We start from the raw sequence: 16749 nt of genomic DNA on the forward strand, positions 1-16749 counted from the left end.
GGCTACAGGCAAGGAAACCAACATGAAAAGCTAAGGGAGTCTACTACTGCCAGAAGTCATCAAGACAAGCCGTTATTTTTCAGCCACCCATCATTGCCTCTCATAGTCCCTGTCAAGAAATAAAAGTCTGTCTCAACAGCTCTGGGCTCTACTTTTGCTCTCTGCATCACTCTACTCCTCAGGCTCCCGTGCCTCAGTCAATTCTTGAAAGATACTACTTTTTCAGGTTCCAACTACTCCCTAGTAACATCCCCCACCTCCATCACACAATTTACATCTTACTTGGTAACAGCTGGAAAAATTATAAATATTTGAGAAATGCTTCACAATAAGACACAATTAAACTTGCATCACCAATGACAACTGGTATTTCCTAGCTTTCAAGTATTTGGCTTTGCAATCTGTTTTAACAGATTTTCTTTCCCAGAAGTTTTATAAATTATTTCAGCTATGTATTTAGCCTTGCTACTTAAAATATGACATTCATGTTAAGACTTACTTTCATAATGCTTTTTCTTTCAGTTGTCTTTCCCTGCAACCTTCTATACTATCAGACAAATCCCTGCTCAGCAACCAAACACAAGCTCTCTTAAATATTTCACATTTCAGGAGAGAAATCAGTTGAAAATGGTATGTTTAACGCAACCAAAGTTTGCATTTTGGCCCTGTGCGTCACAACATCTGCCCCCTATCTCTGTGCAAGTCTCAGCACTAAGGGTAAATATGGAAAAAATCAGTAGGCAGTGAGATCTCAGGGTTCTTATATCTCCAGGTCCAAACAAATAACAAGATAGACTGAAACAGTTTAAAAAATAATTATAAAAAAAAAAATCCCGTCATACCTGTGTTTCTGCTTTTTGCTCAAAAGCAGCTGTGCCACCGATGCACAAGTCTCTGCTTCTTTCACAGCATCTCTGAGCCTGCGGAAAAGATCATTCTCCGGATATTTCCTGTCTTCAGCATCCTCCAACATCACTCTCAACTCAATCACATCTGTAACAACAGTATATAAATAATCTGTATGCAGAAATAAAAGACATTTTAGACTTTTTCCAAAGCCTTCAATGAAGGTTCTGACAGCCTACTTCAACTTAAAAATGCACAATAATGTGCTGTATTATACTCTTTTGGATTAGCTCTTTTTTTTCCGCTAAGAACCACACACTGTCAGTCTCATTAAATGAGCATACAGACTAGAAGCAGGATGTTCTAGAACTCCTGTAACAAACAACAGAAGTCTGACCTTTTTTGTGGTTGAGGTTGGCAGACAGAGCCTCTGTAACTCTACTGACCCAGGTGTCATAGGACTGTGCTCTCACTTTCACTCCATATAGCAAAGAAGGAAGATCTTCTAGTGGATACCGATACCTGGAGATATGGAAGGAAAAAACGTAAGAGTATTAATGCTCATACAAAAACCAGGATTTTGCTTACATATTGAGATTCTCCAGCTAAAACAAGGCCAGAAAGACAGAACTCGCATAATGCCCTTTGCCCTGGGAGTAAGAAGCAAGGAAAATATTCCTCCTAGTCACAGGATGACAAAACTGTAGCTAATGTTGTATTTAGCTGTAGGTCTCCAGAAAAACATTTTATCTGGAAGAAATGAGAAAAAAATCTTAGGTACCTTAGACACTTCTTTTGCATTGGACATGGACATAAATCAGATGGATGGTACAGGCACACCAGACGCTCAGGATTGCAAGAACATGTAAGAGCTGACAAGAAGCATGTGGTTCTGCAAGCTGTACACTGACGCTCATCATCTGGAACCAGTTCAAACACCTCTTCTTCAGACATCAACACTCCCTAAAAAAAAAAGTTAAATACTTGATAAAAATCCAAGGAAGGAGGGGGAAGAACTTTCACTTTTCTTTTCCGAAGTGAAAAAGTTCTTTTACTACTTACCATCTGTACAACAGATTCCCTTAAGCGTGTTTCTTCCTCTATCATTAGAGTCATCTCCTTGCAGACCATGGCAGCAAGCCCTACATCCAAGCACTCTGGATCTGCAGCCATCTTGAAGATCAGCTCTTCGTGGGAGAAAACACAGTGACGCCCTAGCCTTCGGTAGTGACTTACACATTGACGTCCAATGGGAAGCTAAGGGAGGATAAAAAAAAAAAAAAAGAAAGAAAAACAATCGCAATGTCTATCATATTGGGAAAACATTCCAAGAGGAAATCTCCCACTTTTCCTCCCTTTACAAAACCTGGAGAAAAACTGAGGATTAGAAAGAGAGTACTATCTTATGCGCGAGAGTCACTTAAAATAGCCTTCAAATTATGTCACAGAAATAAAAAGATTTCCCAGGTTCAAAGAGGACATCCATGTTTGGTGGGAGTTATCTGCCATAAACTTACGTGCCTAACTTTCAGACATAAGTTTAAGAGTTGTCCTAAGTTGTTCTTACCATCAGTGGAGAGACACTGGCAGTGTAAAGACTACCTTGTTTAGAGTGAAATGCATTGCTCTCTGGATATTGCTAAACTTGGACTTAAGACATTTAACTGCAAGATGCGTAAAGTTCAGCAAAAGTAATTTCATTATTTTGTCCCTTTTAGAACTGAAATATATATATATATATATATAAAAATATATATAAATATATATATATATATATAAAAAAAAAGCTAATAGAATTGGCTACATAGATTTCTGGGTTATATTTTATATAAGCAAAGGAAATTTCACATGGCTAATGTGAGTTCTGCAGATTCCCCAGAGGCTATAAACAGATTACATAATGGGTACAGGAGAAAACAAGAACACTGACACTATGACAACCCTGCAGAAAACTTCTCTAATTAAGGACTAAAATTTTCTGCTTAAGGATTGAGGACTAGAAGTCCTACTTAAATACACTGAAACAGAAGTTAAATGGATAAAGTAAGGACGAAATTTTAACTTCCTATGTTAGCCCTGGACAACAGTAAGGCATACTTCTCTAGAGAACTTACTGATAAATCCACCTAAGTTATGCTTTGGTGTGGCATGGCTATTAAAGCAAGCACAAATATAGCTACGAGATGCACTGAGCTGAGACAAAAGGAGAATAAAACAGTTACACGCCTACCTCCAAAATTCAAAATACAACAAACAATTCAACACAGCATATTAACCTATACCAATCCAGAAAGATCCACTGCAGAAATGCTACCTAAAGGACTATGAAATACCACTTTTAGGTTAGAAGAATGCTTTTTAAAAAAAGACCACACTCAAAAGTTTTGGTTGGAAGCTGTTCAGAATTATGTGCTCATCAAAATAATTTTCTGTAAAGGAAATTCAGATCAGTTTATCTGTTGTACCTGGAACTATAAACATAAAACGTATGATCCAACATAAGAGATTCTTCTTCAGATAAACAAGTTACTAACATTCCCCTTGGAAAGATCACCTAGTAGAGACATAGCAAACATATACAAAAGAACAGACCCAGTCAGCAGTGCAGAAGTTCACAGCTTCAGCAAAGTTGTATCCCTGGTTAAATCCAGAGTGATAGGCACGAGGAAAAGTCACAACAAACTCGCCAGCACACTGATTGGTTCGGTATACCTAGTACAAGTGAATATAAAAAAAAAAAAAAAAAATGCAACAGAGGTTACAACCCATTACTACAACTACATTACTACTACACTACTATAGGTAAAGAAAATCACTTTCTTTACCTATAGAACACCACAGGTAACATAGCCACGCCAGAATTGGTAATGAGTGGTTCTGTCTTCTTAAAAATGAACCCTCAGTTTACAGCTTTACACAAAAAAGCCGAATATATAAGCCAGCAGTTGAAAATAAGGCACAGGGATTTCTCTTTAATGACTCCCCAAAGGGATGTTTCTGTATTATCAGCTAACAGATCATTTAATCCATCACACCACAATGTGCAAAAGCCTCTGAAAACACTTTAATTTGCTTTTTTGGGATATTTGCCAGAGAAGCAGTTTACCCTAACACAACAGCAAATGGTAATGACTGCTTTTTAAAGGGCCATTGTCAACATTTAAAAATGGTTTGCAAATATTCAGCTTTCTACAAAACATAAGACAAATGTTTTAGCATCAAAAGACATTAAAACCTTTCACAGGTTTTATGATACTACTTTCCAGTGGGAGCCCAAAAGCAAAAACTATCACAAAAGAAAATTTCACTTCTCTTCATATGCTAGATTAATTACCATGCTATTTTTAAAAAGTCATGTTTTTAAGTTTACCAGAATTACATACTGGTTTAGTCCTGATAAAAGAATAAATTTGTCTAATTACATATATAAACATATCCAGAGCTTTCACAATTAACAGTGACAATATTTTTGGAAATTACAGCCTTCTACATAGAATTAAAGCAACCCCCAAAATAAGACACAGGGTGAGAGATAGAGGCATATACTACACCAGCCTTGCTTCATTGGGATCTTACATCCTACCCAAAAATCATTTAACAGTAACCCAGAAGAAGAAAGAGCACTGGTGGTTAAGATGGACTTAAATCCTGCAAGTCAGTATTAACAGAAGAAGTGACTTCAACCAAAAGCTTGTGTTTTGATGTTTTTACCACTACCAAATGTTGATCTCTGGTCCTTTAAGAGCTGCTAAAAATAAAATTAAAAAAAAAAAAATCCAAAGGAAACAATTTAAAACTGTTCTGTATGATATTGTTTCATGTAAAGCTTCAGGTGGTTTGGGTTTTTTTTGTTTGTTTGTTTGTTTTTTTAAGTTTGGCACATTCACTTCTAGTATAAGGCAAGTTGAATTTCCTGGCAAGTCTTCAGTGACCACTTCTTTCTAGAGAAGGATTCTAGAAAATGACTTTTAAAAGCACCCTATAACTGATGAACTGCATCTGTAAATGTCCATCATAAAAATTCTTTAGTTACTCCAAATCATTCTTACACAATAAGAAAAAAAAACAGTCCATAATGCAAAAAATGCTTCTGTAACACTCACTGGTACACCATGCTCCATCAGTACATTGGGGTTCATGATAGTGACAAGCTGATGAAGGAGATCGGGCTGGGATTCAAATAGTTCGGGAGCCAGTTCTTTCATGACATCTTCCAATTGCTCTGCTGCATGAGAGGGCACGCCATACCACGTCTTTGGCTCTCCCCTAACAAAAACCACAGCCAGAGTAACAAACGCATTATTTCGAGGGAAGCGAAGATATCATCCCACTGTGAAGTACACCTAATAAATCTAATATCACTGCTCACTTAAGTCAAATATATTTAGCATATACTTTCCAGAACATCTTCAATCAAAAACACAATCTTCAGGATATATCATTCTAACCTAAGTCCATCACTCCACAATTCTCAACATATCTGCCAGCAGCTTTGCCCAATCAAGCCTAAGATGAAAGACAATTGTCATTTACCATGCTCTAAAGGAATAAAATGGGTAATTATTTTCCTTTAGGAAGTATTAAAACTTTATCAAGGTTTCTCTTGGCCAATCTTTCCACTCACTTAATTGGGCTTGGAAAAGTCCTATGTCTCAAATAAATGGACTAGTACACAATCCAAGAAGTGGAAAGAATAAAATACTGGTGTCATGAAGTGCAAGCAATCCTAACATACATATCCAACTACTGAAAACCCACGGTCCACCAGACTCTTAAAACAGAAAATGCCTAATGACATAAATTAGTTAAATGTGAGGGAAGAAAAGTACAACAGAGTAAAAAACAAGTAGAAAATTATTTGAGAACATACTACTCTAGTCCCTGCAGTCCCTCCCTACCAAAGAAAGCTGTAACGAAGTAGAACCTATGGTGCTGAGATTTATTTGTTTTAATTTTATTGCTTGTACATCTGAATAAAATGTCTGTTAAACTATCCAAAACAGTTTACATAACACTCGCTAACTGTAATAAACTTGTCACCAATTATCCCAAAAGCTAGACAAGGAATAGGGCAACATTTTTTTCGATTCTTGCAGGCTTCAGTGACATCTGCTGGTCGGACATAGCTAGTAAACCCTAGTAAAAAAGCAAACAAACAAAAACCAAAGAACCACACTCCTGAGCATCAGACTGGGCTGCTGGAATTCACCAGCTGACAAAACCCTCACATACTGATCCAGTTAATAGCATGCTGAGGACAACAACTGAATTCTAAACAAAACAAATCCCCCTCCTGAGCCTACAGATCAGATCTTTCTGGCAAACATGTTTCTCTGAAAATATGCAATCACTGCCTAAAGGCCATCAACTGATCCTTACCATATGTACAAACTTTACACTTTGAAGGGGTGCTTCCCATAGCTTCTCTTCTATTCCCCCTATCCCACACTGACTGAGCTTGATGCTTTGGGAAGACTGCACAGTCAGCCATTTACCTGCCAAGACTCTTACTTTTCAAACAAGAGTAAACACTAGAACATTTCTGGGTATGTTCTGAAAGTCAAAATTACTTTCAAATTTCTATTCTCTTATATCAACAGGAATATTTCTCTGTATACACAAATCTGCTGTTCAACTTTCAGCCCCAGTGCCTATATAAGCCTCTATGCAGCAGCCACTGTTTCCAGAACAAGGACATACCAACTTTGAATCACAAAGCACATATTAGGAATCAATAAACAGCAACTCAATTCAAAACCAGAAACTTCCTCAGAAAAGGTGTGAGCCCACAAAGGACAATTTTACACTGACATTGGATTTTTGACAACACAAATATTCAAATGGTATCAACTTTTTCATTAACCTAAGTGCTTAAACGGTATTTGTACTCTTTCAAGCAGTTTCAGTTAAGAATATGGGCTACTCATCTTTTTTAGTTTTCTGCTTATAAGATGTCATCAACACGTGCAGGTATTTTCAAGTAGAATGCAAATTTTCAGCAAACAAGGCTGTGCAAGATAGGTGTGCAAAAGGAAGAGGCCATACCAATGCAGGTAGTTGATGGAATAGCTCCAGTGGTCTTCAATGTGCCAACAAAATGATGAGAAGCACATCCCTACATACAGCCAAGGTACCTTCATACCAGAGATATCTGCATTGATGTGAGCAAGGACTGATTGGTCCAGAATCGGCATGTTATTCAAGTTCCAACCAGAAAGCGCATAATCCTGCCAAAGAAAAGGAGAAAATTCTGAACAAGTCAGTACACAATAAGAACACCAACTCTAGACTAAAGTGCAAAGGAGAAATCAGCCAGTTCATTTCTGTACTGGACGGTGGTCCATATTCTGCAAGAAGAATCAAAACTAGGAAATACTTCCATAAATACCTCAGTTAGCATTTGATCAGGCTAACATTTAAGGTCAGTCTCAGTAATTCATACTTTGGATCTTTGGATCAAAGTCTACATATTTAGGCTTGGATTTTTTTTCCCCCTCCTAGTTTGTAGCTTTCATGCTTTTCTGATGGAAAAAAAATGCCACTAGCAGAGGAAGAACAGAAGATAGAAGTCTTCAGCAAAACTAGATAGCTTAAGTTTCACTATATCCTTTATAATTTTATGTTATTTCAGCTTTTTAAAGGCCTACTTTACTGCACAGTTTATCTTGATAATCTTATCTGTATGTTAGAATTTTTTCTCAAGAGGAGAAATTCCCACTCCCTCATAAGCAATTCCACATTTACGTTAAATGCATTCTTTACAAAATCAGAGTTCAAACAAAATGCCCCAAAAGTTCACTACTATCTTCTCACATTAATCTACTTTTCACCTTGAAAAAAGGCTGTTAGTGTACAAATTCAGTTTAGGCATATTCCATAGCTGCTGAAGGAGTAGTCCCAACCTCAACTCAGAGGCATGCTCTTGCTGTTTCCTTTACACAGACACTAAAAACCAACACAGTGAACCAGATTAGTGATCTGTCTAGAAAAAATTTTGAATTATGATTGCCATATAGATAGATCAATAAGCGGTTCCGATTCATCAAGCAGTCAAGAATTATTGCACAGCCGACTGAAGTGCAGGCATGAGTGGAAGATGATAGTGAGGAGAACTACTTCTCCCAGTGAGGAGCATAAATTGATCTTGGCTGCGTAACCATGAAAACACACTCTTACTTTCCTTCTCAGACTGAATTTAAACAGGCCATCTTCATTTTATTTTCCATAATAAGATGGCATGTCTACATTATCTTATTTATCCACTATATATAGCCAGAGGAACAAGTTAAATCCAGTTATTTAAGAGTTTTATCTATTTTGAACCTCTTAAGGAGACTAGAATTATGTTTCAGTACGTAACCCAAAACAATCAGGACGCTCAATAAGAAAGAAAAATCTTATTAGTCTTCTTATACTTGGACATACTATAACATCTTCTACATCTTTACCAAAAGATAGCAAATTGTCTGCTAAGATTACATGATACAAAACAGGTGTTGACTACATCATGAAATAGCTATCAGAACCAGAACTCCCCTCCGAAAAAATCCGAAAATATTTGTTCAAAAGGAATGCTAAGAACATGCAAAAGCCTTAAGCAATTTCTGTATCAAAAAAAAAAAAACAAAAAAAAACACTGATTCCAAGTCCAAATGCTCAATGTGAAATCTTATGCAGAACAAAGAACAAGGTCAGTCTGCATATTCCTCACCTCCTCCTCCGGCATTAGCTTTCGTCGGCCATCCTTCACTGGAAAGCCACTTCCAAAGTCCTTGGATGAGATATCAGCTCCATATTCCACTATGACATCTTCTTCTATGCTGCTCACCAACCTCCAGAATTCTTTTTCCACTAGTTCAGTGGGAACCATCTGAAAGGGGGAAAGGTATTAGGGTATGTGCAGATAAACTGCAACCTAAAAAACTGTCATTTAAGTAATACACTGTTACTAACCCCTCATGGATTTTGAGGCACCAAGGCCATTCCCTCTCACCCCTCCACCTCTTTAAAGTCACTCAGTTTGGTTTGTATTCCTTAGCAGTGGCTGTAATACAACAGAAACAGGTTGCCACATTGTAAGTGGTGGTATGGACAAAAAAAGCAAATGGGGTTATTGGAAGTACAGCTTTATAAGAACTCTTGACAGCAAAGAATGGAGGAGGAGACAACCAGTAGAAGCTGAGCAGTTAACAGAACAAACAGCTTGCATATTCCAAACCATTTCAGAGGATAACAACCAAAAATTCTGAACAGCCATGAAATTCAGATGAAAAATTATGTTCAAGAGATTGTAGTCTTCATATAACTTATTACAGCTTCTAGTTTCATTATAAACTGGTGTGTTCACAAGGCGGAAGCATTGACAAGAACACCTACAAATTACCCAAGAAACCTGACGGGAGAAGGAGCTCAGTGCTGCATGCAGCCTAAAGGACAGTGATATCATGAAGGTGTGCCAGAACAGACATGCCAGTTCTGGAAGTGTTGCTGAGGTGCAGAACCAAAAAAACTGGTTATCAGACACACTCAGTCTATTGACCTGTCTAGAAGAAAAGACTACATGATGGCAAGTGGGGGGAATTTACCCTCTGAACAAACTAAACCAAAATAAATACCATAGAAAGGGCTGGAGAAACAATCCCTTGCCAAAAAGAACAATTACATACTCAGTTCAATTAATCAAGAGGAGCTTAAATGGAGTCTAGCACACAAATCTACACCCTAACAAGCAGTAAAGCTATCTATCTATCACAGAAAGAAGATGAAACGAAATTGAAATGAGACCAGATGCCAGAAAACTAAGTCATTTGTTTACATGTTTCAAGCTTATGGTGCCTTTTTAAACAAAACTAAGATGCCTCAGCAGAAATTTAGCATCAGCTGGTAACACTTCTCTTTTTCCCCTACAAGGAATCATAACAAATGTTGAAACTCACGTGGACGGGCATGTTGAAATAATCAGACTTGAAGTTATCAGCCATTTCACCAAAGCTCTGGAGAGTGTATTCCCTGACAGCTTGTTCAAATCCAAAGGCCTCACGGGGTTTGTTGCATTCCTGGAAGATGGAACATAAAAATATTGTTCCCTGCATCAGATAGTGACAAACAATCACTTTTTTTTTTCCCTGAAAATAAGTGTCCATCTGAGTCCTTATCAAAACACAGTAAGCTATAGGTTTGGACTGCTCTTCTCAGGTGAGGAAGCTCTACCAGAATGGAAACAGAACAGAATACAGGAAGTTAATTAACATGGTAAACCCCAGTGCTAGGTGCTTCTGCTTGCCTGTTCAAAACTAAGTTTTGTCATCTGCTCCTACAAGCAGCAGTGAGATAAAGCGCATGAAATAAGTTTAGACTGTCTTGGAGGATTTCTGAGACACGGTAGAATTGAGCACCTGCAGGAAAACTGCACAAGAGCAAATCCCACAAGAGCTTTAGTTTTAGCAAATCAGCAAGTTAAATGATTTGGCACTACAAAAGTATGAAGAAAGAGCAGGAAGTCTATTAGGACAAAACAGTATTTCCCCATGTGGTTGACTTAATAACATTAAACAGACATCATCCATTCAACAAAGAAAATCTTTAAAGGGTCTCCACTGTTTTATCCACAATTATCTCAGAGTGCAAAAAGCAATCAAATCGTATTTCTACTGTTCTTCCCACCTATTTCTTTCTAAAGTGTCTGTTTCAGCCCTTTCATAGCTGACAATTTTTATATACACAAGATAGATCTCAACACAAACTTCACAAAACTGACGATCAGCTTTTTAGTCATAGTGAAACAGGACTGGAAAGGAATTCAAGTCAGTAGTTTCTTTTTTTGCAGAGAACTATCATTAAACTATGCCCAGTATTTATCAAAGCAGTCCTTAAATGTAGTGTGCAACAGGGAATCTACATCTTCCATAAGCAACCTGTCAAAATGTTATTTTCCTTCTTGTCAAAAGTTTTCCTTCTTATCTAACTGTCCCTCTCTCAAATTTCAGCTGACAACATACCCTTGGCCCAAAATATTCAAGAATCTGTAACATTCTCAAAATAATACATGTCCTTTTTGCAACATCATCATCAACTCCTGTTCAGTTTATGTTCCGTAACAATCTGAAGATCCCTTTTTTCCTGTATTGCTCCCTAACCACTTACTCCCCATAATGTACACCTGCACTCAACACTTTCTTTCCATGCACAGCATTTACCTTTTATCTGAAACTATTTCTCAAATTTATCATAATCACTTAACTCTAATCCTGTTCAAGGCTATAGTAAGACTTTCTTGGCAACTGTCAATTTTTTTTTCTTCCCGTTTCAATCTTTAAATTTCTTGAAGACGTACTGAATTAATATTGACCTTAGACAGAATCTCCTCAATTTAATCTTCCACACTGACAATTGTATGTTAACAAATTCTTCAAACATGATTTCTCAAATGGTTGAATAATCAGCTCTATACTAATGTAATTCAGATTATTTGTATTTTTTTTTGTTTATGTGAACAGGTAAGACACTCAGCAATCGATTTAAAATGATGTTATATTTTCATTACTTTCCCCTTTCCTCAATCTTAGTAATGCCATAAAAAGAGAGTGAGTTTGGTTTGACATGATCTGTTCTTAAATTCAATCAGTGTTTATTACCACCAGATTTTTCTTTTGATGCTTTCATATTCTTTTGACTGTTCATTTCCTTAACCAATTTAATTTGAAATTAGAGCAATAACACCTCACCTTTGGCTGTAAATCCTCAAAGATAACCACTAATAGTTCAAAGACTGTTTTGACTAGCTCTAAGTACTCTTAAGTTTGTCAAATGCTTTTGACTTGAATGCATCTAAACAATCCTTATACTGTTACTCTTCTATTTTAGCCTGGTTTGGTATCCTGCTGTTAACGTTAAGTATCTGTGCAAAATTAATTTTTAAATTAAAACTGAGGCAAAAAAGTACTGCTGACTATTTCAAACTTTGTGTTCTTATTTGCTTACTCTCCCATCACATAATATACCTATGTTTTTTCCCTTCTTCTTACTTTCAATGTATTTATAAAATTTTTCTTCAAGTATTTTTTGTATCGTTTGCCAATAACAGCTTAACTTGTACCCTAACTTTCCTGATTTTGTCCTTACACATGTGATTTGCCCTTGGCAGCAATGAAACTGCATTTTTACTACTAATACTACTATTACTGACATTTCTTACGGGTCTCCACAGTTCACATTTTTATATTACCACCAATCTGGACTGGTGTAGCTTACTAATATTCCTTCAATATTCTCACCTAAGGGAAAGTTTAATGAGCAGCTACATCAACTGTAAGCTGCAGCCAAATGAGTTAGTCCCATCCTCTCCCTGGCCTGTGACTATGAACTTCCACCTCTCGCAACAGTGTTTGCGTGAGTTCATCTGACAACCTAATCTCTCTTAGCTGAGGGTTAGAGATCAGTGAGTTAATCCACCTCATTATGCGTTCATGCAACCATTCATACCACTATAAAGGAAACAACAGAAGCCCACAGTCAGGGTGTTGAGTGTAAGTACATGTGACTGCCTCTTTAAGGAAAAACAGTGTAGAAAGTTTAAGCTAGTCAGAAAATTGCAACCTTAGAAACAGCAAGCTTTTTTCCCCTCAGAATATTTGCCAATTTCTGGGGCTTGCTGAAATCTGTTTTAAGACAAGTATCAGGAAAATCAAATGATGTCCATAACTTCTAGGTTGTTGATCTCTTTCCTCTTGACATATGAGCTCCTGTTTCTCAAGTAATTAAATTCAAAAATGTCTCAAATAACAATTAGAGCAATGTCACAATTGTTTACCAATAAACAAAGCTCTTCGATTACCTCATGATTTAGAAAGTCTCATCCTTACACTGAACCACCTATTATAACCCTTACAACACCTTTTTGTTTCTCCCTCCCTCTACAGACTTTCAACAGCCCTACTGCTCACCCTAGTTTCCATTACCAGTTCATCATATTGTGCTTCAGCTCTTAGCATACAAAGGCTAAAGTTTTATGTTTCACATGGCAATATAATACATAAAGGTTATATCTAGGCTCTGAAAATGACATTTCAGTATCTTCTTTCATGTCTTCTTATGGTTCATGAGTCAAGAGTAGCTGGAAATTCACAGCTCACCTTTATCATATGCCAAACAAAACACAGCTTCTGCTTAGATGGAATGGCTGAACTGCTCTTAGTCCTGACCAAATGAACTGAACTGCTCTTTGATCCTGAAAAGGTCAGGACACAAATAAACATTCAAAGTCTGAATAGTTCTTGAAACCATACCTCAGCAACGCACTTTGGACACCTCCAGTCACCTTTGGGTACATCAGGTAAAGGAGGAATCAAGCAAAAAGTGTGATAGCTGTCATCACACCCATCACACAGTAGCAATTTGTCCTCATTGTTTCCTCTGCCACAGAATAAGCAAACATACAGATCAACCTGTCGAGAAACAAAACAAAACAAGTTGCAAAAAACTTCCTCATCCAGCACATGCCTTCTTTAAAGTAATAAGGGTATAATGCTGAAGTCTGATATATGGACTTCAAGTAATATCCTTTGGAGATTGAGAAGCACTGGTAGTTATCAATTATGCTTCTGTTTCCCAAAGCAGTAATGCATTTGAGGGCTAAAAATAAACAAAAAAAAAAAAAAAGCGGACATGTATTTTTCAAAGACACTCATGAGATTAAGTATTTTCAGGTGAAAATATTTAGTATTTAGTATAGTACTAAAGATCTGCAATGTTATCTGAATGATGAAATTGTGTATTACTTTATCACAACTAAAAATTATCCTATGTATAAGCATTTAACAACAATATAAATGTTATGAACAACACTTGTTCCAAATTTTCGCACTACTCTCACTCACTGAGCAACTCAGGCTATTTTCCTCATACACCTCAAAGATTCACTAGAAATAACAGGGCTCATTTTGGGGTGAGGAATATTTCCTCCCCTTCCCATCCCTCCATTTCTTATTTTAGTCCAACTGTCACCAAAAAGTGTATGCTTTCCAGCTGATTAGGTTCACATAGCTGTGTAAAGTACTTGAAGTCAATCCCACCTTACTTATACCAGCCTAGTCAAGTATGCAACTTCCTAGCTGTGCAGTAATATACTTCTCAAGTAGAAGATTGTTCAGTAAATTTCTCAAGAAACAATTTTCAAAATAATGCAGTTCTATTAAGAAATCCACTTAAAAAAAAAAAAAACACTCAACCTTCACGGAAGATTATGTCTATCTTAACCATTAAACTCATTATTTTTGTTGCAGGTATATAAAGGGAAGAAGATGTGGGCAGACACATTTCCAGATCCTCTTCCCAACATTAAAAGCATTACTTTGCAATAGTACTCTTACTGATAATGCCTTCTTCCCTCCAAATTCTTAAGAATATAAACAATCCTTTTCAGTCAGCCCATGTGATGATTTGTTGTGAAATAGATATTCACAACAAGTAGATCTGTGATTACAGAGAAACCACAAATAAGCCTTGCAGCTATGCAATTAAAAGCAATAAGACTAAGATGATACATAGACATACGTGTGTGTGTGTGTGTGTGTGTGTGTGTGTGTGTGTGTGTACACACACTTCAAGATATGGCGGGGATAAAAAGAAAAAGGTATACATTATTTCACAGCTACCATTTTATATAAGTTTTCCCTCATTATTTATTTTGTTTTTTAAAAAATGGAGCACACTTCTTCAGATAAAATGTGTAAGGCTAATATATCATGTGCACTTCAAAGACTACTTTCCTTTAAGGTCTCTCATCCAAGTATTAAAAAATGAGGACCTACATGGTACCAAGTCACAAAATTTCCTATGATTACAGTTATGGCCATAAAATTGTAAAGCAGCAGTTCTGTTGCAGTATTTTCATTTTCTCTTATGAATAGAGGTAAATAAAAATAGAAAACAATTACTGTTTTCTACAAAGAAACAGAGACTAGACAAAATATTTAAAAGAAGTATACTTTAAAAAACAAAAGGATCACAATACCTACACAGCCTTGGAATACCATATACTCTGAGGCAGTAACACAATTAAAAAAAAAAAAAGTCACACAAATTCCAACTTAGCTACAATAGTACAGTGATCTGTTTAAGTATCCAACTCCTCCCATATGTTTTTTTTTCCCCAGAAGGCATTTCTGCATATAAAAAATGTGATTACTTGAGACTTTTCAATGCCTTGGCCTTCTATGATCAAAATTTAAAATAACCACAAACTCTTTTAAGTGTTCTCAGGCTAACAGAAATAGTACATCCTAATTATTAGTCTTTGAAGAGCCTAAAACCTTGTTTCTTGAGACATCAAAAGCATGCCTCTTCATTCACAATTGTGTACATATGGTAAATTAAGGCAGTTTAAAAATCAAAGTCACATGAACTATGAAGTAATTAAGAACAACTATACACTGCTTTTCCAAGCTCAGTTATCACAGTGCTAAACTTTATTTTTCCCCTTAATAGGTCCTCTTAATTTTATCTAGAATGGGTTCATGAAACGGTTTAAACATAACACAGTAGTTTGAAACATGGATAGACAGAGTTGCTAAAAATCAAAATGAGGTAGTACTGGTGCATCTCAAAATACCTTTTTAAGTAATATTATAATTGTTCTATATAAAAGGGGAGCTGAAATGAACAGAAAGTGAGGTGCTAAATCTTTTGTTTAAAAAAAAAAAAAAAAAAAAAAAAAAAAAAAGTGTGCCAAAGCAAGCCCTTGAACTCATGGTCAGTAAGCACCTTCATGCTATAATACCCTTCCCGTCTGAAGGATCAAAACCAAAATCTTAACCTTAGGTATGTACCACTGTTCAATACTGTTCATTGTTCTCTCACTATCAGGATAATCTGCTGCATGGTACATACACATCTTTTTCCAAGAACAAAGAAAACTCATCCTAAATAATCTTAGTAAATAAATGAACTTTGTATTATCAGAAACCATCACAAAGGAAACAAACTTACAAAGTTGACAGAAAGGGTTCCTTTGCGTTGCCTCATCTGCATTCCAAATGCCTCTGATCTGGTTCCCTTCCGTCTTCGGGACACTTCATCTTGAAGTAAAATAAAGTTAAGTGTTGTTAACACCACAATGATGGATGCAATTTGCAAAACCAACACAGACGTCCACCCTGGCATCCTGATTTACTCATCAGAAACCATCTCACAGTTTAGAGAAAACCAAAATGCCTTGCCATACCTGGTCAATTATGCTAATCTAAAACAAACACAGTTTAGGAAAACATATTTTGTTGATCCTTATAGGTGATCCAATTGCCTCAGGAAACTGTGTAGATTGCATTCATGATTTAAGCATTTAGCCAGTATGAACAGTGTCAAAACTTTCAAATCTTGTTTTCATTTCCAGTCCCTCAGTACATGCAAAAGATGCTTAATCATTATGATTACTATATAATACATAAAGAGCTGAAACTATGCCAAGTTACATAAAGTATCCCGTAAAACTTTTTCATGAATTAAACTCTAAAACATTTAGTTTTCTCTTCCTACTTATAATGACTTGCTTACTTCTTACTGTAGTCTTTAGAGACACACAGAAATATTTAACAGTCTGTTCCAAGCTATTTTGCTCCATACTTTACAAAGTGATAAACTCAGGATTTATTTACCCTCTTTATCCTTTGCTCCCAATGCCAGTCCCATCATCTTGGGTCCAGCTCCAAAGATCTGCAGTTTCTTTAGTTCAGTATTTCTACTCATTTCTCCACCTTCCGTCTAAAAATAAGACCACATCAGCATATTTTACTCTCCCATAACACCCAACATCAGTTCATCAGAAAAAAAGAAACAAAACATGATTTTCTTCTTCCTAAAGCCAGCAAAGAAAAACGTGGGGGTAAGGGGCACGCAGGGATGGTTGTC

The 16749-nt window shown here is 36.5% G+C and overlaps 1 protein-coding gene across 4 annotated transcripts in view; it reads right to left on the minus strand.

Annotated features, from left to right (window-relative positions):
* KDM5A (lysine demethylase 5A) overlaps positions 1 to 16749 on the minus strand; it is a 51784-nt gene that overhangs the window by 23958 nt on the left and 11077 nt on the right. For all 4 annotated transcript variants that reach the window (XR_009960209.1, XM_062590481.1, XM_062590468.1 and 1 more), the window contains exons 6-17: positions 16497 to 16602; positions 15832 to 15920; positions 13131 to 13289; positions 9783 to 9902; positions 8558 to 8716; positions 6892 to 7073; positions 4950 to 5112; positions 3439 to 3558; positions 1909 to 2103; positions 1628 to 1809; positions 1244 to 1368; positions 843 to 993 (exon numbers count right to left, since the gene is read on the minus strand). Coding sequence is in view for 3 of the 4 variants with exons in the window: in XM_062590481.1 (XP_062446465.1) it covers positions 843 to 993; positions 1244 to 1368; positions 1628 to 1809; positions 1909 to 2103; positions 3439 to 3558; positions 4950 to 5112; positions 6892 to 7073; positions 8558 to 8716; positions 9783 to 9902; positions 13131 to 13289; positions 15832 to 15920; positions 16497 to 16602 (1751 nt within the window). In the remaining variant the exon portion in view is untranslated. The remainder of the gene's footprint in view (positions 1 to 842; positions 994 to 1243; positions 1369 to 1627; positions 1810 to 1908; positions 2104 to 3438; positions 3559 to 4949; positions 5113 to 6891; positions 7074 to 8557; positions 8717 to 9782; positions 9903 to 13130; positions 13290 to 15831; positions 15921 to 16496; positions 16603 to 16749) is intronic.

This window comes from Rhea pennata, chromosome 1 (genome assembly GCF_028389875.1).
Source record: "Rhea pennata isolate bPtePen1 chromosome 1, bPtePen1.pri, whole genome shotgun sequence".
Lineage (NCBI taxonomy): Eukaryota > Metazoa > Chordata > Aves > Rheiformes > Rheidae > Rhea > Rhea pennata.